Source organism: Rosa rugosa, chromosome 3 (assembly GCF_958449725.1).
Source record: "Rosa rugosa chromosome 3, drRosRugo1.1, whole genome shotgun sequence".
Classification (NCBI taxonomy): Eukaryota; Viridiplantae; Streptophyta; class Magnoliopsida; order Rosales; family Rosaceae; genus Rosa; species Rosa rugosa.
In genome coordinates this window covers 13,338,512-13,361,444 of record NC_084822.1, presented here as the reverse complement: position 1 = coordinate 13,361,444, position 22,933 = coordinate 13,338,512, and the positions used below count along the sequence as shown (strand labels likewise).

Below are 22,933 nucleotides of genomic sequence, written 5' to 3'. Positions count from 1 at the left end.
GATGATGAATATAGTGTGCTTTTCCAGTTTTGCCATTCAGTCCAAGAAATAATGCATGAAGTCAAAAAAAAAAAGAAGAATTGCAGTTGCTTCCACCGGTCGATATACAAATGTGTCGTCTCTCATTTTACCAAACTCTCAATAATCAATCTCACTTGGTTGCCAGTTCATTAAGCTTTGCTTCTAAACAAACTTCTTTCTTCATTCTTTTACAATTTTACCACTAAATCAAGAGATAGTCGTTGGCAATCAGGCAATTGCATCTACCTCTCAACCAAACCAATAATTGCATTGGCAAAATATCTCCCACTCATTCGGCGGTGACTTGACTGATCCAGTTCTCTTCCTGGCCGGAAGAGTCTTCCATTGCCTTTTCTTCTTTTCTTACATGCCCACTCATCTTACAGGAAAAACTGTGATCAGTGCACCTACTGAGAGCCTCGTCCTCTTCTGCCCCTTCTTCATTTCACCAGCAGTCAAACAACAACCGTTCCTGCTTTTTCCACCCGTTCATACTTCATACACATACAATCTGTTTCTGCTTTTTCCACTTTACCTTTTCTTCTTCTCCTTTTCTTGGTAGTTTCGTTTCATCTTACACGCCTTTGACTTCACACTGACGTTGATCGAAGCTCCCAGGAAACTGTGATCAAGCAGTGTACCTATATTTGAGCTGTGCTCCTTTTCAGTTCTTCTTCCTCTTCCGCTCCTTCTTCATTCCATCAGCGAGGTGAGCGTGAAATCAAACAAAAAGCTAGATTCGATGGCCATCCAATTGAGAGCTTCTTCCTCATTCTCTTCTGTCCCTTTTTCCACCCGTTCATACACATACGATGTGTTTCTGAGTTTCAGAGGCGAGGATACGCGCTACAATTTTACAGGTCATTTGCACAGAAATTTGGTTCAAAGGGGGATCAACACTTTCATAGATGATGATGATCTTCCAAGAGGAGAGGAAATATCAGAAGCACTTCTCCGAGCCATTGAAGGATCAAAGCTCTCTCTCATTGTGTTCTCTGAAAACTACGCATCCTCAAAGTGGTGTTTGGATGAACTGGTTCATATCCTTGGATGTAGAAGATCAAAGAAACAAATGGTTTGGCCAATCTTTTACAAAGTGGATCCCTCGGACGTAAGACACCAAAGAGGCACATTTAGTAAGGCACTTGCAGAGCATGAGCACCGATTCGAAGATGACAAGAACAAGGTGTTAAGATGGAGAGAAGCTCTTTCAGAAGCAGCAAATTTATCTGGGTGGCATTTCCCGGGCGGGTACATCATGCACTTAATCTTACTTATAGCAAATTTGTCTGTTTTTTTAGTGGTGTGTGATTATTATACAATACTATGCTCTTTTTCGAAGTAGCAAGGTTTTATTTTTATTAAATGTTTCATTTGATTTTAACATGACAGGCATGAATATGAATCTAAATTTATTGATAGAATCATTAAAGAGATTTCTGCACAAGTAATAAAACATACCCCTTTGAATGTGGCAAAGTTTCCAGTCGGGATAGAATCTCGTGTACAAGACATGCTTGAACTCTTGGATGTTGGGGGAAGTGATATACGCATGGTAGGGATATGGGGAAGTGGTGGAATAGGGAAGACAACAATTGCTAAAGCTGTTTACAATACAATTGTCCATGAGTTTGAAGATAGTTGCTTTTTGGAAAATGTTAGAGAACGTTCCGTGCCACATGAAGGTCTGGTCAACCTACAAAACATTATTCTTTCAAAGATTCTAGGGGGCAAAGAACTGAATGTAATCAATGTTGATAAAGGAATCAATTTGTTGCGTGAAAGGTTGAGAAATAAAAGGATTCTGTTAATTCTTGATGATGTGAATAAATCGGACCAGTTAGACACATTAGCCGGAGCACCTGATTGGTTTGGTCGTGGCAGCAGAATTATCATAACAACAAGAGATAAACGTTTGTTGACTGTTCACGAAGTCAATCCTATATACAAAGCTAGGGAACTAGGTCATCACGAAGGTTGCGAGTTCTTCAGTTCAAATGCCTTCAAGAATAAGAGAAATTTAGATGACAATGAGAAGCTCTTAGTTAGGACTGTTGTTGAATATGCTCAAGGCCTTCCATTAGCCCTAGAAATTTTGGGTTCACATCTATATGGTAGACCTATATATGACTGGCAAGCTATGTTAGATGGTTATAAAAGAAATCTTCCCAAAGACATTCGAGATATTCTCAAAGTAAGTTATGATGGACTGGAAGAAATAGTGAAAGAAGTTTTCCTCGACATTGCTTGTTTCTTCAAAGGTTGGAAGACAAATGATGTGATACAAATACTAGATGGTTGTGACCGCAACAACCCCACGCATAGTATTGAAGTTCTTGAAGAAAAGGCTCTCATATATGTTGATCGTTATGGTAAGATTTGCATGCATGATTTGCTAGAAGAGATGGGAAAAGATATAGTTCAGCAAGAGTCTACAGAGCCCGGTGAGCGAAGCAGATTGTGGCATCACAAGGATGTGCAGGAGGTACTAACAGAAAACACGGTATGTAGTTCCTATATGCTCATATTTACATATATACATGGAGTCAGGTCAGTGTGATTTTCTATGTGTGTAGTTTATTCCAATTCGACAACCAATATCCGGGTAATATGTATTATATGATTTTATGTTGAATTCTTAAAGAAAGAATAAAACTCACAAAAACTTGCATTTTATTATATAAGTACTCATTTTGCTAATACGATTGCCTTTTTCATACTAGGGAACAAGTAAAATTGAAGGTATAATGATAAAGATGCCTACAGCAGATGAGATACGCTTGAGTCCTAAATGCTTCAAAAAGATGAGAAATCTTAAAATTTTTATAAACGTGAATGGACGGTTTTGTGGAAAGGTTGATTATTATCCGAATCAGTTGCAGTTACTTTTTTGGCGTAACTATCCGGTACAATCTTTGCCCTCCGATTTTAATATGAAGAATCTGGTTCAACTTAATATGCCTTGCAGCCGCATCTCACGTTTTGGAGAAGGATTCAAGGTAATTATAATTTTTCAGGAGCTTACTTTATTAAAATCTTTACACCTTACCACTTTTCCATTTGATTTTTTCTTCTTCTTTGGTATGACAGAGTATGGAAAATCTGAAATCCTTAAATTTGAGTGAATGTAAATTCCTAGCACAAAGCCCAGACCTGTCTGGAAGCCCAAACTTAGAGTTCCTGGATCTAAGCTATTGTAAAAGTTTAAAGAAGGTTCACCCTTCGGTTGGATCCCTCAAAAAGCTTGTTGACCTGAATCTTAAAAGATGCTCTAACCTTGTGAGGCTACCAGGAGAAGTCAACTGGAGATCCCTCCGATCCATTAATCTCGACTGGTGCACAAGGCTGGAGAGTTTCCCTGAAATTGAGGGGGAGATGAAATACATGACATCCTTGCATCTAGACCACACTGGCATCAAAGCATTGCCTTCATCCATTGGATATCTAATTAACCTTAGATCGTTGGTGTTAGATAATTGTGGAAACCTCACAGATCTACCTTGCGGCATTTATGAATTGCAGAAGTTAGTGATCGTTTCTTTGACTGATTGCCCAAAACTCGAAACCTTCCCAAAAAAGGTGGAGTCTGAAGTGCTTCCAACTTACTCAAAGGTTTCACATGACAACCGTGACTCTTTATTGAATAGTCACGATTGGCGTGCAGGCAGTTCATTAGAGCCAAAGCCAGACATTGAATTCAATTCGGCGCTTCCTTGGCTAGATCGATTCAGTGCGAGGGGATGCAATTTGTCTAATAGTGATTTCCTCGCGTCCCTTGATTGTGCATCCAATTTAGAGAGACTTGATTTATCAGGAAGCCCCATTGTTATTCTTCCCGAATGCATCAAGAAATTTGTCAACTTGTCGGGACTCTCTTTGAGAGGCTGCAGGAGGCTCGTAGAAATTCCAGAGCTTCCACCAAGTATTAGCGAGTTGGATGTGAGGGATTGCGTATCATTGGAAAGAATTTCAAAGTTGTCAAACATTTTGGAGCGTAAAGAATCACAAATAATGATTAAGGAGATGGACTTGACTAATTGCTGGAGACTCTGTCAAAATTTGGTTCAGATGGCAAACAAGGATGATGATGATGAAGTGCACGCTGATCTCTTCTTTCGACTCCTATCTTCTCAGCAATCCAAATTCACAATTACATTTCCAGTTCCAAGATGCGAGGTTCCAAAGTGGTTCAGCTGTCAAATGGATTTCATGGGGCATCTACGGTTTGAATTTTGTATTGAAACACTTGCAAATTTCAAATGGGAGAACACAGGATTGGCTCTCTGTGTTGCTGTTGATCAAAACCTGCAACATACTTATTTTCTGGTCCATATTCACATCAATGAAGTACTTGTTTCAAAAATCTTCTACTGGTTGGTTAATTCAGCAGAGTCGAATCATATGTGGCTGCACTATGTTCCCTTCCTTGAAATGTGGCGATTTGGTTATATGCGTCCGTTGCCCCCTTTTACGTGTCGAGTCATTATTTATCAATTTGAGGAATCTATGCCTTCCATAAAAAGCTGTGGTGTCCACCTTGTAATGCCACCCAATGAAGACGTTTGTATGAAGCTAATCCGTGCAGAGAACCTCACCAGTAAATATCCTGGTGGTGAACGTGAAAAGGTATCGTTTCCTTTTGTGAAAATTTCCTCATTTCAGAGATAATATGTGACATTTGCAGCAAAACAGAGGACTGACATCTGAACAACAATGCTATTGCAGGACTTCTGGGACAATTATCGTCCCAAACAGAGGACTGACTGCAAAGAATTATTTACTGATGCACAACTGGAGAACGAAAAGCTGTAATTATTGATGCAGCATGGCATTGTCTATGGACCAGTGTCACGGATACAGGTTTACATTTTCAAATTCTCCCTTTCTTTGATATCTTTGGAGTTTCAACATTGGTTTGTAATATCAACTCTTTGTTGGCATTCTCCATATGTGTGGATAGAGTTGAACTAGTTTACCTAGCCTGGTTCCATGTAACTATAAAAATGCAAAATTGCATCTGTGAAAGGAATATTAAATTTGTAATTTAGAAGCTTGATCTAGTGCACTAAATCTACTTCACTAAACTCATCAATGAACTTGTAGACGTTTTCTCTTCCAATAACCAATCTCAAGGTCTTTCTATTTTCCGAGTTTATAGCATCATTTTCTGAATTTATTTCCTCATCCAAAGGTATGCTACTACTCTATTAATACGCAGCTGCTCTTTTGATTTCGGATTGAACTGCTAATATATACATTCGCTTATGGGCCTTAGAAATGTTGGCGAGAAAGAATAAAAGCCCTTACTTTCGCTTAATTAGTTTGGTTTCCTGGATTGCTAATCTTAGTGTCAGATTATGCTGCTGATGCAGTGTAGCATTACTTCAGTTTACTAGCTAGATTCTCTAAATGTCAGGTTTCACATGGTTGATTGATTTTAGTATATGCCATGTAAATTTGTACTAGATGCAAAGACTCATTGGAGGAAGTTTGATTAGGTTCTGGTGTAGAGATATTCACGCCATGAGTATTTGAAACTTTAGATGATTCTGTCATTACTACAGTTTTTCTGTTGACCAGACGGAATCATGTAATAATGTACATCAGATAGGTGGTTTGAGTTCCTGCTAAAGGAAATGAATTTTTTTTGTTTGAAACCTTTCTTTCATTAATGAGTTAAAAGAAGGACAGGTTAACTCATCATAATGTTTACTTAATTTGCTCCCTTATTGTCATTGCAGGGAATGCCCTGAGGAATCTAAGGAAGCTGTTGCATCACTAATGGTTACTGCAGCAATTTCGCAGTGCAAACCGTGAAATTTTGGATATGTATAGGGTTTCAGGCACAAGCATCGATCTGTGTAAGCAAAGCTATGAAATGGTGGGAGAAAGCCCTAAAACTGAACATGGTGGAGATCCATTCTGCTAAGAACTCATTGATTCTTTGCATAATGCTGGTGATAGATTGGTTGTAGTGGATTTTTACTCACCTGGTTATGGAGATTGTAGAGCTCTCCATCCCAAGGTATATTTCATATTTCATTTTTAGGTATCGAGTCATATTTCATTGCTGTTTTGTTCGCATACTCATAATCAGAGTAATTTTGTATCTAACCAGCTTAGAATACGAGCTTTCCTTCTACTGGGTTTTTCCTGCCACGCCCCGAATTTTGAATAGTAAATTCAAATCCGAAACATGAATTAAATCACTTAAATAAATAAACGTTCTGAATTTTTTTCTCAAAATAACATCACACACGATGCATAACTCCAAATCTCGAAACCTCGAGTCATTCTTACAATTTACTTTCATAAGCAATATTGTAAAGCTCTAAATGAGCATACACACCTCCCAAAGTAAATCAGATTGAAGCAATTGCAGCTTCTCTACGCAGCTCGATCTCCGTCCTGATTCTTTTAACCTGTAGTAGTACCCGCTACACAATTTGAATAGTGTTCCGGGATTGCAACAACACAAACCCGGTAAGCTTTTGACAGCTCGTATGAGTAAACAAGAAAGAATTGTTGATTTATTACTTTACAATTATTATAACTCAACACAATCACCATAAAAGGAAGGATACTCTTGAGGCTCTCTTTTAAGAACTCATACTTAAAAGACTCAAGTATCCTCAACACTTCTCACATAAGACCCCTCACAGTCTCAAGTAACCTCAACATTTCCCTCACAACACCACTCAACAATTGGCAGACAGACTAGAGCTCTAACTGATCGTTTCCACCTACCCGGCGCGAGAGCGTGGTTCACGATTTAATACTATTCAGTTCCACCTACCCGGCGCGAGAGCGTGGTTCACTGATAGTATGCCATGGTCACCCCGTGACCTATTGATCTCCACAAATCACAACAGTTTATTGTTCCTCAACAATAAAACTCAACATCTCTCTCAATATATTGTTTTCTCAACAATAAACTCGACATCTCTCACAATATATTGTTTCTCAACAATAAACTCAACACAACTCCAACAATACATATTATTTTACGTAAATAATATATATACAGACATTCACACAGGAATGTCTAATAACACAAACAATAGTTCATATGATTGCAACAAAATAAAGCAATTAAATATATTGGGTTCGTAATATGAACCACGTGAGGTTTACTCACCTCCAATTCCAGCTGCGTCTTCTAAATGCCACATATCCATCTGAATCGTCCACCAACTCGATTCGTCAATCACCTAATCAGATGTTATCTTGACTTAGTAAATTACTCATAAACCACACATATACTGAAATCCAACGGTCGGATTCTAATTAAATGATGATCCAACGGTCGGATCTCAATTTAATGATGATCCAACGGTCGGATCGAATTTATACGATGATCCAACGGTCGGATCTCAATTTAATGATGATCCAACGGTCCGATCCTCACAGATCGCCCTTAGGATCATCCTCCAAAATTATCACGAAGATCCAACGGTCAGATCTTCTTGAATCATCCTTACAAACATCTCCACAAAATTATATTGAAATCTGACGGTCGGATTCTCACGAATCGCCTTCCGAATCACCATTTCTCAATTATACGAAGATCCAACGGTCGGATCTTCGCCCGTGACCACACAAAGTTATCGGGACAGTCATACGATCAACATATCCAAATTTGAAGTAAAACCGACGGTCAGATCTTCGCAGATCGTAAACCGAAAGTAATGCTTAAAAACCGAAACCCTAGCATGCATCAACTTTCTCCAAAATGACATTATAATATGTCCAGACGACCGTATCGATGCGTAGATGAATAAAATGAAAACAGAACACAAAAATATGGCCGGACGCACCGCCACGCGCCGCCACAAGCTACTGGTCAACCGGTGGTCAACGGCGGCTGTCAACGCCGGGTCAACCACCTCCGATGGCAAAGTGACCAACTACAAACTTGTTCAAAATGAAGAGTAGATCAACTTTCATACCTGGAGCTAAGCCTAGTTTGGCCTAGATCGTCCTAGATCAAGCTTGGAAGTTGGATTAATCTCGACCGTCTGATCAGATTCCAGATTGAACCACAACCGTCCAAATTTCAATCCTTGATCGTTCGCTCCACGGTCAAAATCATCGTGCAAGGCCTACATGGGGGTGATCAGGAGGAAGAGGCGATCCCAAAAATGGAAAGGATCGGCCGAGGTGATGCCGAAAAAGTGGTTTTCCGGCCGGGTCGGGTTTTCGCTTCGGGGGGTGGCTTCGATCCACGTCTGGGGGCGACGGCGGTGCAAGCGGATGGCACAGGGCGACTGGGCGGCTCGGTCTGAGTCGGGGGAGGGCCGGTTCCGGGGCCGGAGGAGGCCGGAGGAGAGAGATGGGGCCGGGTCGGGTCGGTCGGAACCCGAGGGTTTTGATGAAGGAGAGAGAGAGAACCGGGGGACTGTTCCACAAAAATTTAAAAGTTTCGTACTTAAATGAAATTTTTCCATATTTATAGAAAATTCCCAATTTTCAAATATTCATAACTTATTCATACGAACTCCGAATATTGCGTTCCACATATGCACGCGATCGTATCGACGAGTTCTACAACTTTCCTGAAGGAAGTTTTCCCAAATTTTGAACGTATAAAAGTCACTTTTTGAGACCCCCTAAATAACGTTCGTTTTCGAAATAAAATCGTTCGAACTAATTCCACAACTTCTTCAAGCTTCGTTTTCGTGCCCACGCCTACGAAATCATTTCCAAAATGTCATCGGACATTAATTTGAATTTTTCGGGTATTACATTTCCCCCCCATTTTCGTTTTACAATCTTCCATTACAATCTTCCTACTATGCTATCTCAGCAGAAAAATCCACCTCGGGATTTTCAACCTCTGCCTCCGCAGCCACAATTAGCTTCAAATCATAGTCATGCTCAACCCGATAAGCATACATTCTCTATAAGGTGATTATTTGATTACCAATTTTTGTTTCCCAATTCTATTTCATAATTTTCGCTATGTTTTGTTGTATGTTGTCATGTGTAATTGGATAATTATAGAGTTAATGGTCACAGCCCCATTTCATTCTGATATGGACGAATTTCTAAATACGATATTAAGCACATCCATATGATTTTGATTGATTTACATGGAGATTATCTGAAATTTACAGTTAACTTTGAAATCGTATGGTAGTTAGGCATAATTTCTTTTCTGTTGAGATGTTATATCAGAGGGTCTCATAAAATCAAAGTATGGCAGAAATTGGTCGTACTGTAACTGCCTATATTATGAGGACAGGAAATACAAGCCTTGTTCTGTAAAGTTTGCACCAAACAATAAGCAATACACTTAGAATCATAACCATCATTCTCCCACTCATACCCCACTGACTTCATTCACAAACCCTTCTATTTTTCTTGCCCTGCCAAGCAAAACTCCCTACCTCTCTATTCCTCTTACTTGCCAAGAAAGAGTTACACTACTCTGTTCTGGATAACATGGTCTTTCCATCTTAAAATGACTCCCTTTCACCTAACTATGCACTAATATATAGTTATATACCCTCCCCCTTCTTCACCTTATGCTCAACTTCTCCACCTTAGTTCCTTACTCTCTCTTACTAAATCAATCCACAAACACATCAACAATAAAACAATGACACCCCAATACCTCTTCTCACTATTCTTTTTCGTGATCTTCTTCTTCCATTTGCACATAATTTCTGCTCAATCTCCAGCAGTTGCATATTTGCTTCAGAATGCCTATAGCTGCATATTTACTATTCCTTTTGCATTACTATTAATTTGAAATAGCAAGCAGCTACGTATAAGCCCCTAAGCTTTCATTTAGTATTAATAGACGAGATGCTAAGCCTATAGCCCTAGCTGCCCTCTTTAGATCTTTAAAGCAGACTCCTTGTAATTCGCTTTTTGTTTATTCAATAAAAAGCTGTTTCTTTTCAAAAAAAAAAAAACAAGAGGCAGAATAGCTCCTGTAACTTGGCATGAGTTGTTTGGGTGCAATTTGGTGATGGATTTTCAACAGGTCTGTACCTATGTTTGGTCTATTGCACAGTTTTAAAGCATAAATGTACCTCATTTTTGTGTAAGAGGCAAATAAGCAAGGAACATTTTTGGTCATGGAGACTTAGTAGTTTTGTTACTGAAAAGGCCAATACAAGACTATTTTCGTTTTGAATTTTGTAACATTATCAATATGAAATTATTTTTTCATTCTCAAATGAAATTTGCCATCCTTAATCTGTTTCCATACATATATGCTCTGCCTGTTAAAATGCTAGGTTTTCTAAGAAAAAAATTTAAATCATGTGGATACAATCCAATTTAGCAAGCACTTATAGTTTATTCTTCAGGATTTGTTGCTTTTGCCAAGAAAACGTGAGGACGGCATTCTGCATGAAGCTTGTTAGACCAATTGGTTGCTTTCTATTTGGTGATGTTAGTGGTAACTGATAATGGGTTCAAACTGCATCTTCCACATATCTTAATTTTATCAGATTGATTAAAGTTGGGGGTTGTACTGTAACCCTCCACTAGGGGAAATTTATATTTTCATACTGGCAGAAGTTGGATCCCATATTAGATCAAATTATGCTGAAATCTTTGTGGTTGGCCATCAAATTACAGATTTTCTACCAACTAATTAAACTAAGGGTACTAATACAATTTTGAGTAAAATCATCATGCATGTGAAAGGTGCTTATTTGCAGATTTATTTTATAGTTTATATTTTTATCAAAGCAACTTTGTTGAAGTATTACCAATACATGGCTAACGTTTATATGGCAGCAAGTTGGCAAATCTGCAGAAGGGCCTAACAAAAGCAAAAACGGCACCTCTCTTGGACAAACTTGTTTTTGACAAGGTCAGTTATTATTCCTTCACCTTTCTATTCTTGAAATATCTGGTTTTACATTCGAACAATGCATTACTTCTATCTTATGCGTTACATTCTAAAAAACTGTGTCATTTGCAGTAGATAAAACAAGAGCTAGGAGGACAAGTTCGTATAATGTTGTCTGGTGCTGCACCTTTGCCCAGGCATTTGGAGGAATTTATCAGAAGGATATGGTATGGTTGACTGCATAACATAATGAATGGATACATATTATGCTTGAATCAGTTAAATCATAGTGAAGATCAAGAAAATTGTACAAGGTTAAGTATTCATGGTATATGTGTTTGACCTATGAGATGTCAGTATGAATGCTTTATCTGTACTCATTCAAATGACCTCAAGTTTCTAAATCAGCTACCACAAGACATCAAAAGCAGATATATATGAAACGGAGAGAACTACATTTCATCAGTTTGTTAAATCGTGTAGGCCTTACTGAAAGCTGTGGTGGGTGTTTTACGTCCCTTGGCAATGTTTATCCTATGAGGCTATGATTGGAACTGTTGGTGCCCCCCTGACAACTATTGAAGCGCGGCTTGAGTCGGTCCCAGAACTGGGATATGATGCACTTTCTAGTGTGCCATGTGGAGAGATTTTCCTAGGAGGAAAAACCTTGTTTTCTGGTTACCACAAGCGACAAGATCTAACTGAAGAAGTCCTTATTGATGGGTGGTTCCGTACAGGTAAATGTCTACAATACTAGAAATGAAGTACTTTTTTGGTTGATGCTCAATCGTTTGGTTTCTTTTCAAGAGGGTGCCTTCAAAATTTTTGTTGATGATTCCTTTGGAGTGGATGGATCACAGGTGATATAGGAGGATGGCAGCCTAATGGAGCAATGAAAGTTACAGACAGGAAAATGGAAGTATTTAAACTGTCTCAAGGTGAATATGTTGCTATGGAAAGCATTGAAAGCAAATACTTGCAATGGCCCCTTATCACATCGGTATGTCACTAACTTCTGTATTCTAGAATAAATTAGTTTGTGTTCGTCTTTGTGCTACATTTGAATTTTGTGGTAGTGTCCTCTACCCTTCTTTCATGTTATCAGAAGTTACAGCTGGATATCTTTACATCTTACCTTTCATCTGGTCGGCAGTTATGGGTTTATGGGAACGGCTTTGAGTCATTTCTTGTTGCTGTGGTTGTTCCTGGCAGAAAGGCCTTGGAGGACTGGGCAGCTGAGCATCATTTAACTGATGATTACAAATCATTGTGTCAAAACCTGAAAGCAAGAAATTACATTTTGGATGAGCTCAATATTACGGGTCAGAAACAGCAAGTATGTGCTCCATCGCTGTTCCTAAATTCATCCTATGTTGATTAACTAGTCATCTGACTAAAAAGACATTTAAATTGCAGCTTCGAGGGTTTGAGTTGTTTGAAGCAGCTTCAAAATTTGGTTCAGATGGCAAAGAAGGAAGATGATGAGGTGGGCTCTAATTTCTTCTCTTGACTCCTATCTTGCTTTTTCTTGGGAGGAATTTTCTTAGTAGGTAATTTCTTTATACTTTTCTATCCAAGAACTCATTTTTGTTGGCAAAGGACTGGTCATTGATTTGCAATGACATAATACCTAATACAATTAGGTGTTTTATTAAAGATTAAAAATCAATCGAACTTTCCTTTTTGTGTTGGGGATGTCTCTGTCTGTTCTTCAAAACCTGGTATTCCCTCATTAAATAGTCAAAAGCCGAGTTAAAAAAAAGTTTACACGAATATACACATCTAGAATAATTATTGTACAAACCTCAGTCAAGTGGCAACATCAATGATCTATAGCATTAACAGAGGATATAAAGGTAAGCTTTCACCACCACTGCATGTACTCATATTAATCACTGAGCAAGTGAAACGAAAAAAGCATAAAATGAAATCCAGTACAGTATCTGGTTTGAAAAGGATATGCGGTTATGTTGGTAGTTTCTATAGAAGTAGGATAACCCCACATTAGGACTTTTCTCTACATTCCTCAGTGGATGAGTTTTTATAGTTGATCTTTGCACAAACATTTGATTTATACAAATTTGTTCCTGTTTTTTGTTTTGAAGATGTTCATATCTTAACTTTCTCTGGTTGGCAGATTTGGGTTTCCGGGAACAACTTTGAGTCGTTTCTTGCTGCTGTGGTGACTTTGGTGGACAGGACAGGTAGCTGAACATCATTTGACCAATGACTTTAGATCATTGTGTCAAAACCTGAGGGCAAGATATGAATTTTGGATGAGGTAAATAGTAAGAAACAGATAGTATGTCGACAATTGTCTGAAGAATGAATTCCCTGTTACTAATTTCATGCATGCACCATCGTACTCATCTAGTCATCTGACATGGAATGCATTCCTGCAATTTCCAGATTCTGGGGAAAATCACTATGACACGGAGAGTGATCTCTCAGAACTCTCAAATGAGAGAGTACATGCAAGATTGGCTGTCCTCCTGTCCCACTGTCTGTGCGGCTGCTGAAATTATTGAGTCATCAGCTAATACCAAATGTCGTGTGTGGCTGCAGGAACTCCATTTGTTAAAATCTCGTTTATGCATCCCGTCTACTGCTGCCTTCTTAGTAGATGAGTTATTACTTATTTTCCAGTCTTTATAGCAGTGTAGTGGTGTTCCTCAGATGCTGCATGGTGCTCCTAGTAATGCCACGTCAATAGGATGTAAACCCTCTCTATATATGGAGGTCACGGTCCATGAAGATAGGGACTTCTCATAAAGGCTTGGTGAATATATTGGTCAATAGGCAGTCATGATTATGAAAGATGATGATGATGATGACCTTGAAAGTGGAAAACCAATTGCATTCACTTTAGAGAATAATCTCAAAGTTATTTCCTAGTTCCAGCGTTGGTGATCATTAATGTTTTCTGGTGCCTGCTATTTTTGGCGACTTGCATGGCATTCCTGACCAAGGCTTCCTGGGGCTTGTTTTGATGTATGAGTTGTTACTTGCTTTACTGATTTGTGCTGCCTTGCTGCTTAGTTTTTTGCTATGCTTGTTGTAGATTTTGTTTCTCTAATTTCAGCTGCATTTTTGTTTCTTTTCTGTTTTCGAGGTTGGGAGATTTCCTTTGCCAACCGATTTAGTTTGTGGCGTGGCTCTGTAATTTTATTTAGGGCTAAATACTAGTTAGTACCCTGTGGTTTAGGTCCAAAATCAATTCAGTCACTGGACTTCTAATTTCATCAAAAACACCCCTGCATTTTCAATTTTGATCTAATAGGTCCAATTCGTTAATATTCTGTTATGGGTTCAAGTTATAGTTGGATTATTTGTTGAAAAACTAATTATTTTTAATAGTAGGACTCACTCCTAAATTGACTATGCAGACCACCTCGACACCACATCATAAAACATAGGCTATATATGAGCCACATTAACAAGTTAAATAACTCAATTGTCGGAAAACTAACAAATTGGACCTATTAGATCAAAATTGAAAGTGCAGGGGTGTTTTTGATGAAATTAGAAGTTCAGGGACTGAATTGATTTTAGACCTAAACCACAGGGTAGTAATTTGTATTTAGCCCTTTTATTTACTTTTAACGTTGGGTGGAATGGGGGTGAAGAAAAGAACAAACTATCCGATTTAGTTTGCTGCATGCCTCCGTAATTTTATATACTTTTAATGTTGGGGGTGAAGAAAAGAACAAGCTATCGACTTATCACTCAAATCAGAGCGCACTCTTATTTGCTATAAGATGTGTGGATATTCTTTCAATTGTGTTTACATCTTTGTTTTTGTTTTTGCTTTGCGAATGTAAGTTTGTAGTTCTCTTCAACAGAGATAACCCACTTTGTTACAATACATTCCCAAACAATCACTTAAGAGGGTCCTTGAAGAATGTGTGAGAAAATTTTGTGTTCTTTCTACTGAATCTTCAAAATATGAGTAGAAACTTGAGCAGACTTCATCTTCTTTGATGTGTAGAAAGAATGGTCAGAAGTTATATTTCTTACTATCTGAATCTTCAAAATATAAGTAGAAACTTGAACATACTTCATTTTCTTTGATGTGTAGAAACAACTATAACTTCTGAAGATTTAGATAGTAAGAAATATAACTTCATTTTCATTTTTTTTTTTTAACGAGACATTTTCATTTTCATTTTCTTTGGTCGGACTTCATTTTCATATTTTGAAGATTCAGGTACTAAGAAATATAACGTCTGACCAATTTTGAAAATTTTGAGAAAATTTTCAAGAATGCGTGACATAATAAAATTTGAGAAAAATCTAGTATAGAATTCAAAACCCCTAAAGACCAGAGTATCATCTCTCCTTTAGCCTGTCATATTCTCCAGTCAAAATCATCTTCACCGGTATAATTTCGTAAGTTGTAAGATACGTCATGTATTCTCACTAATTAACTCTACTTGCACAACCCCAACTTTTGCTCCTTTTAAATAATACATGTTACAATTTTGCCATGATAAATGCTCTCGAGTAGGAAGGCTTGCTGGGCTAACCCAAAAAGAACAAAACTATGATCTAGAAATACGCACAATGTCAAAATACAATCTGCCCCAACATAAGGAAAACGGAAAGACAAGAGTAAGCTCCAGCATACACAGCTGAAGTGTTCATCTTCCAAGTCACAAATCAGCAGAGTACTCCACCTCCACACCTTGCTTGCTTTGAAACAGAACCGAATGTGCACTGCTGCTTTTTGCACTGATGTGAATTTCAGCTGTGAGAGAGCACTGGCCAAAATTGCCTGCAGCAGTAGCTGAAGCACAAATAACCAAGCATTTGCTGAATTTATGAGGAAGTTCAGAACAAAATTCACGTTATCAACAAGCTCCATTAAGTACTTTCCATGCCTGAACAAACTTGAAACTTCCTGGAAATACAATGCGGAATTCAGTCTTCGAAGCTTTGAAGATGAATCAGAGAGCAGAGGGTACCTTCATTACCAAGTGAACCCCATTACTTGTACATCGTACTGAAGTTTGGCTAGTATGTTCCAAACTAACCCGATAGGTAAAAGGCGGCCGATGACCCAACTTAACGAATGGAATATACCACATGACCAGAGCGCCCCATCTCTGATCATGTGTGTGTTTGGACCCAAAATGAGCATTTTGGTTTGACAAAGCGTGTCTTGGAGAAATTGAGCCAATATCAGTGGCTCACATATATATTTTCGATAAGTTCAAAAATATATTATTAAGAGGCTAAATAAGGCCTACCAAACATGGAAATGAAAAATCAACTTTAGCACATTTTCCTACTTCGGCTAGGAGAAAGCGAGCTAGACAAGAAATCAGGGATGGCGGACTAACTATCCTAACTCCAAATGAGTTGAAACTTTCCAGATTAATTCTAGACATCCCATTGATCATTTCTTATGAAGAGTGCCAAAGCTCGTTCGGAGTGGAAAACCTTCAAACAAACAGTCCAATTTTCTGCAGAAGCAAAACTTGGAAACTGGACCTGTAAGAGGTCCAGCCGTTTTTTCGGCCCAACCACTATATTAAAAGCTCTGAAAATTTATCAGCGTGATCTACATTCATAGTGGAACATTTCTTATGAAGACGTCATGGTCAAAAACGGAGTGCTTGATGGAGATAAAATTGAAGAAATTTCCTTGTCTAGAAAGGCTTGGAAACTGGACCTGTAAGAGGTCCAGCAGCGTTTTCGGCCCAACCACTATATGAAAAGCTCTGAAAATTTATCAGGGTGATCTACACTCATAGTGGAACATTTCTTATGAAGAATTCATGGTCAAAAACTGAGTTCTTGATGGAGATAAAAATTGAAGGATAAGGGAGCAGAAAATGACTCAAACCTAACATTCCATTAAGTGTTTAAGTGCTCAAACCTAACCCATTATGATTTGTTTTTAAGGCCAAATAGTGTTGCTTGGTAGCCTATAAATAGAGGCTACAACATAGAACAATTCACCAATTCATTCATCACAACATCTCTAAGATGATCTAAGTTCTCTCTAGAGCAACCTCTCTAAGAGCAACTCCTCTCTTTCTCCTTCTCTTATCGGTGATCACACTCTAAGTCCTAGTCTCCTTTGGAGCCGACTATTAGTGCCACCAAACCCTCTGTCAACGTACTTCAGTCCTAGTCTCCTCGGGAGCCGGCGGTAGTGCCGCGACCAAAAGACCAATTCATTCATCAAAACATCTCTAAGATGATCTAAGTTCTCTCTAGAGCAACCTCTCTAAGAGCAACTCCTTTCCTTCTCTTTCTCTTATCGGTGATCACACTCCTAGTCCTAGTCTTCTCAGAAGCCGACTTTCAGTGCCACCAAACCCTCTGTCAACGTGCTTCGGTCCTAGTCTCCTCGGGAGCCGACGGTAGTGCCGCGACCACAACGGTTACAGAACCAGCCAAGCAAGGGTAACGCCCTAGCAACCCAGCCAAGCTAAAGTCACGCTTTAGCAAGATCTCAACACTTCCCGGTGATTTTGCTCTGCTCAATCTGCAATATTGAGTATCGACTTGTGAACAAGAAGAAACTTTAGCAAAGTCCTCGCCACGAGGCACAAAGAATCCCACGACGAGGTTGGTGCTCTCCTCGTCTACAATTGCTTGATAGAAGTCAGGTCAAGGGACACCCCCGATGACCGCACCCGACGGTGCTGGCACGCCCGCCCAGAAAAGAGACTGTTGACCAGCTGCAACAAAATTGGAGCCAAACAGTGTGGATGTGGTATGGGATTAGAACTTGTTAGTGTTCCGCTGTGAAGTGAGTTTGGTGCATTTACTTATTCGATTGTTGATGTTTGGCTCCAATTTTGTTGCAGCTGGTCAACAGTCTCTTTTCTTGCGCGGGCGTGCCAGCACCGTTCGGGTGAGGTCGTCGGGGGTGTCCCTTGACCTGACTTCTTTCAAGCGATTGTAGACGAGGAGAGCACCAACCTCGTCGCGGGATTCTTTGTGCCTTGTGGTAAGGACTTTGCTGTAGTTTCTTCTTGTTCACACAATCGATACTCAATATTGCAGATTGAGCAGAGCGAAATCACCGGGAAGTGTTGAGATCTTGCTAAAGCGTGACTTTAGCTTGGCGGGGTTGCTAGGGCGTTACCCTTGCTTGGCTGGTTCTGTAACCGTTGTGGTCGCGGCACTACCGTCGGCTCCCGAGGAGACTAGGACCGAAGCACGTTGACAGAGGGTTTGGTGGCACTGAAAGTCAGCTTCTGAGAAGACTAGGACTAGGAGTGTGATCACCGGTCAGAGAAAGAGAAGGAGAGGAGTTGCTCTTAGAGAGGTTTGCTCTAGAGAGAACTTAGATCATCTTAGAGATGTTGTTGTTGAATGTGAATGTGTGTTTTAGAATGAGAGGAGAAGGTGTTTATATAGGGAAGAAAAAGAAGAGTGAAATGATGAGTGGAAGAAAAATAATGAAAGTGGAGTATGAAAGTGATTTGTAAAATATGGAAAAGATAGAGAAATGATGAAATGAAAGCAAGGCATGAAGGTGCAAAAACATGGAAGTGATGATGATCTATTAAAGAGATTGTAGTAGAAAAATATATCCAAGGAAAAAAAAGAAAAGCATCTAGCTTTCTTCATGTGGGTAGGAAACATGAACATGTGAATATTGAGCTGGTTTTAGGTCAGTTTCTGCCTCTTTATTCCTTCAATTATTTCTCCAACAAGCCTTCAGAATGAGCCTTCGACTTCTTCATAAAAAATGTTCCACTATGAGTGTAGATCATCCTGACAAATTTTCAGAGCTTTATTCCATGCGGCTGGGATGGAAATGCTGCTGGACCTCTTACAGGTCCAGTTTTCCAGTTTTGCTTCTGTAGAAAATTGGACTGATTGTTTGAAGGCTTTCCACTCAAAAATATCTCTGGCACTCTGCATAAGAAATGATCCTTGGGATGTCTAGATTTAATCTGGACAGTTTTAGCTCATTTCGATTTCATTTGGTTAGTCTTCCGCTCCTCTTTCCTTGTTTAGCTCGGTTTCTCCTAGCCGAAGTAGGAAAATGTGCTAAAGTTGACTTTTCATGTTTCCATGCTTCCATGCTTCCATAGTAGGCTTTATTTAGCCTCTAAATATATATTTCGAACTTGTCGACAATATATAGCTTGAGCCACTGACATTGGCTCAATTTCTCCAACACATGCCTTGTCAGGCCAAAATGTTCATTTTGGGTCCAAACATTGCCCCCCAGACCTCGAAGTCAAAGGTCCTCGTCTTGACTGAAGAGGTCTTGAATCAGCACTTGTACATACCTCCAATAATATGGAGTATTTGCTATCTCACCAAGCATAAGTAACTCCTACTTTGGGACATCCACGAGACATGGCAAGGCCTAACCACGACATCCATCGTGTAGCCCTATGTTCAAGCTACACCACGGTATCCGGAAGTCGCAAATCCGCCTCCGGGAAGCCACGTTCCCGTCCTTGCCAAGATGCCCTCACAACTAGGCTTTCTAGACTAGAATTGTGTGGTTGCTTATCCCACATCGAAAAACATGTAAAGGAAGAGCATTCCTTCATCTATAAAAGGAATGCCTCTTCCCACAACTCAACACATTCATTCATCCCATTACATACTTTGTAATCTTGTTAGGCCGCAAGGCTCGACACACTAGTATAGCTTTCAAGTGGACGTAGTCTCCCGCTCATGCGGAGGCGAACCACTATACATCTTGTGTCACTCTCTCTCTCTCTCTCTCTAAAGCTAACTAGAGTCCCTTCGGATTTCTAACGTTAACATTGGCGCCGTCTGTGGGAAGCCGGCACACAAAGGCTTCATCACCTACCACGAGCTTTGGCCCGTTAGCTTCCGGTCAACGCCGGTCAACACGTGGTCAACGCCCATAGAGTGGTCAAAACTTGCAGAAACACCAGCATATGGGGCGGTCAATGCTTGGTCAACGCCCGGCGGAGTCAGTCAACGCCCATCAAAGGCCGGTCAACATCTGGTCAACGCTGGTGATCAGCGGTCAACGCCCAACTCAAAAAGTCAACGCTGAACTTCCAAAAAAAAAAAAAAAAAAATTGGCCCGCTAAGCACCATCTCTGCTGGCCCAAAATCTCCGCCAGGAAATCCTCCGCTAAGCACCTCCAGCGGCATACTCTTCCACTCCTTCCGCCAATATCCGTCAGCGGACCTCCTCCGCTCCACCGCCAGCAAACTTCACTGCCACCACCAGCAAGCTTCGCTGCCAGCGTCCTCCTCCGCTAGCTGCCCTGCCATTCTCCACTAGCCATCACCCCGCCGGCCAACTCTTTCTCCGCTGACCACCACCAGCGGCAAAGCTCCGACGAATGCTCCGCTAATCCCCGGCAGCCCAGTGCAGTCCGCTAGTTGATCATCAATCTCAATTCGATCATCTCTCTCGCCCCGCTGAATGTCGACCACGGCTATCGCATACCCAGCTACTCTGGGCACCCATGTACCTTCTCTTCACACCCTGACGTTTTCTTTGGGCACCCAGAGGCAATCCCCATCCAGGACTTGAACCGTGCCCTCCTCTGGTTACCCCAACGTTCCTCCTTATTCGAGCAATCAGCTCACTCTTCTCTTTGGGAAACCATTACAAACAAGGGAAAACCATAAATTCGATATTGAGACTCTGCCATCCGGACGCCTGCACGACACTTCTGCACATTTCAAAATACTTCAACCAGATAAGTCTTCTGCTATTTCATTATCTCCGGTTAAGTAAAAGCTATATACACTTCGTTGTCTGCTTATGCCCTCTACACATGCCTATAAGTCCTTGACAGCCAGTTGTAATATTTACATATATGTGCATATGTGTTTCTTGGTCAACTGAATCATGGATATGCATCAACCATGCAATATGATATTTTCAAGATCGCTCTGTCTTGGCATCATGCATGATAATCAGTTCATGGACAAATGAATGAGTCATTGAAAACAGGTGTCAATGCCATGCATATTTCCCTTAACACCACCTCATTTTGTTTTGATCTGATAGCTTGCAAACATGCAACAGATGTACTAGCATGCACAATTTTATTTTGACATGTATTCTTTGCTAGTCTCCCATGTTAATAGTCAAACCCATCAGGTGTATCATATATTTCTAGGGCCCATAATCGATATTTATGCCATCTTCCCATACTTGTCACAAAGCCATAGTTGACTCTTAATTGATATCATGCTCAGAGGGCAATTAAGTCAAGCATATGTGATCCATATCATGATCACACTAAACCTACTATGTTCACGGCAAAAGCTTTCATAATTGGTATATCACGTGTTAGTAGTCTCACAGCAAGATTACTTTGATTTGTCGCTTGCAACATGTCATTTCACTCAAAGTGTTTCTCTAAATATCATCACCAAGTTGAAATTCGTATGAGAAGCATGCAATTGAGTGAACTCATGCCATCTGGGCATTTAGCTTCTTTAGTGTTTAAAAAGGCAACAAAAGTTCATGCTTCTTACCTATAATTTTATGGGTAGGGTCCTATATGCATATATACATGCGGCTGCATACGTATATCAAAAGGATTATCCCACTTATGCCCTATGATTAATACACTCACATATAAATGATGCATTTGTACCATCACTACCATGTTTCAATTGTCATCACACATAATGAGAGTTTGTATGTTCCCCGCAAATTCAACATTCAAAATTGATATATATGCATGTTATTTGTCATCAACCACTACATTTGCTTATACACTTTGCTTACAATTTTATCAAAGTACATATGCAAATTATTGATGTTGATTTTACAAATCTACATATTAATCACCTATTTTGTTTCAAGGAAATTAAACTATTTCTATCAAGCTCCTCACCTCAACTACGAGTAGACGAACATTATCGGAATACTTTATCCGCCACAAGCAACGTACCGTCATGCTCGGATAACTCCGCTAGCCTCCAAATCGGCATAAGATAAGTCACTATATCTTATCTCTCACGCTCTCGCAATTAGAGCTATTGCCATGTCTATACATGTCTCCATGACCCTTACGCATGCCTACGACATGTTCTTGGCCACTTTACTACTTGTACATGCTTGCTCTATGTGTTTGTCATTTTTTCATGCAGATACAAACTTTACGAGTCTACGGTCTACGACCAAACCGCCAGGCGATAAGGCAACGCCTCATAATAGCACTGACCGCTACGCGACATTGCAGCAAGGGACTAGTTAACACAGCCTACGGCAGCCATTGATCCGGCAGTTAACCCCGACGCTTGGGTACCAAAGATTGGGATCGCTACCCAACACCCTCTGCTCCGTGCAGCTCCCCCTCAACAAACAAATTACCGACCATCCGGAGGTCCGTCATGGCTGGGGAGTCGGGGACTCTCTAGCGGGCCTAGCAGGGGCCCACCCATTGAGCTTCCGCTCATGCCTTCCCGACAACCCATTGAGCTTCCGCTCATGCCTTCCCGGCATCCCATTGAGCTTCCGCTCATGCCTTCCCGGCAACCCATTGAGCTTCCGCTCATGCCTTCCCGGCATCCCATTGAGCTTCCGCTCATGCCTTCCCGGCATCCCATTGAGCTTCCGCTCATGCCTTCCCGGCAACCCATTGAGCTTCCGCTCATGCCTTCCCGGCATCCCATTGAGCTTCCGCTCATGCCTTCCCGGCAACCCATTGAGCTTCCGCTCATGCCTTCCCGGCAATCCTCGAGCTTTACGCTCATGTCTACTCGACACACCACACGTTAATGGAACATTGAATTCTTCTACCATTTGTCGCTTGCGACAAATTGAATTCTTTTCGCGTTCCATTAATACGAGCGACAACCAAACCAACACAAGCGGTCACGTACTCATCATTTACACGTTACAAACGCTTACCTTCGCACCGCTCATGCAACTTACATCTCCTTGTGCGCATCACACATTTATCATATGCAATCCATATGCTCACACGACCATGTATCACGCACCCCATACGTTTATATATGCCAAAACGCATATCGATGCAAATCACATTTGTTGCCCAATGCAACGAGCATTCTACATATGCCTGTCTTCTTGTCTTTGTTGTGCAGGTTAACGAGTCCCTTCTTGCTTATGGAGTTCGGGGACTTGTAGGGGCTCCGTACCGCCCGGTTACT

General features: G+C 40.4%; 2 protein-coding genes across 3 annotated transcripts; both read left to right on the top strand.

Moving 5' to 3' along the window:
- The first annotated feature begins 226 nt into the window (after positions 1-226).
- Positions 227-8,915, top strand: LOC133736081 (TMV resistance protein N-like). 2 transcript variants are annotated; one of them, XR_009859398.1, is made up of 7 exons: positions 227-1,272; positions 1,414-2,524; positions 2,745-3,020; positions 3,112-4,647; positions 4,747-4,881; positions 5,763-6,046; positions 8,831-8,915. XR_009859398.1 is itself a non-coding variant. In XM_062163516.1 (6 exons), the coding sequence occupies exons 1-5, from the start codon at positions 764-766 to the stop codon at positions 4,831-4,833; spliced, it is 3,519 nt and encodes a 1,172-aa protein (XP_062019500.1). In that variant the 5' UTR covers positions 227-763; the 3' UTR covers positions 4,834-4,881; positions 5,763-6,479. The 2 variants fall into 2 exon arrangements, 1 of the variants encoding a protein (XP_062019500.1); XM_062163516.1 differs by lacking the exon at positions 8,831-8,915 and having other exon boundaries at positions 5,763-6,479.
- A 2,460-nt stretch (positions 8,916-11,375) lies between these two features.
- On the top strand, positions 11,376-13,726 carry LOC133737267 (probable CoA ligase CCL6). Its single transcript, XM_062164864.1, has 6 exons — positions 11,376-11,568; positions 11,692-11,831; positions 11,937-12,167; positions 12,969-13,035; positions 13,241-13,299; positions 13,631-13,726. Exons 1-6 carry the CDS (start codon positions 11,376-11,378, stop codon positions 13,724-13,726), a joined length of 786 nt encoding a protein of 261 aa, XP_062020848.1.
- Positions 13,727-22,933: the final 9,207 nt, after the last annotated feature.

Excerpts from the sequence above, each read along its gene's own strand:
- LOC133736081 (XM_062163516.1), top strand. The coding sequence starts at position 764 with ATGGCCATCCAATTGAGAGCTTCTTCCTCATTCTCTTCTGTCCCTTTT. Across the intron at positions 2,525-2,744 it reads AGGTACTAACAGAAAACACG|GGAACAAGTAAAATTGAAGG; the intron begins GTATGTAGTTCC and ends TTTTCATACTAG. Across the intron at positions 4,648-4,746 it reads CTGGTGGTGAACGTGAAAAG|GACTTCTGGGACAATTATCG; the intron begins GTATCGTTTCCT and ends ATGCTATTGCAG.
- LOC133737267 (XM_062164864.1), top strand. The coding sequence starts at position 11,376 with ATGATTGGAACTGTTGGTGCCCCCCTGACAACTATTGAAGCGCGGCTT. Across the intron at positions 11,569-11,691 it reads TGATGGGTGGTTCCGTACAG|GTGATATAGGAGGATGGCAG; the intron begins GTAAATGTCTAC and ends GATGGATCACAG. Across the intron at positions 11,832-11,936 it reads AATGGCCCCTTATCACATCG|AAGTTACAGCTGGATATCTT; the intron begins GTATGTCACTAA and ends TCATGTTATCAG.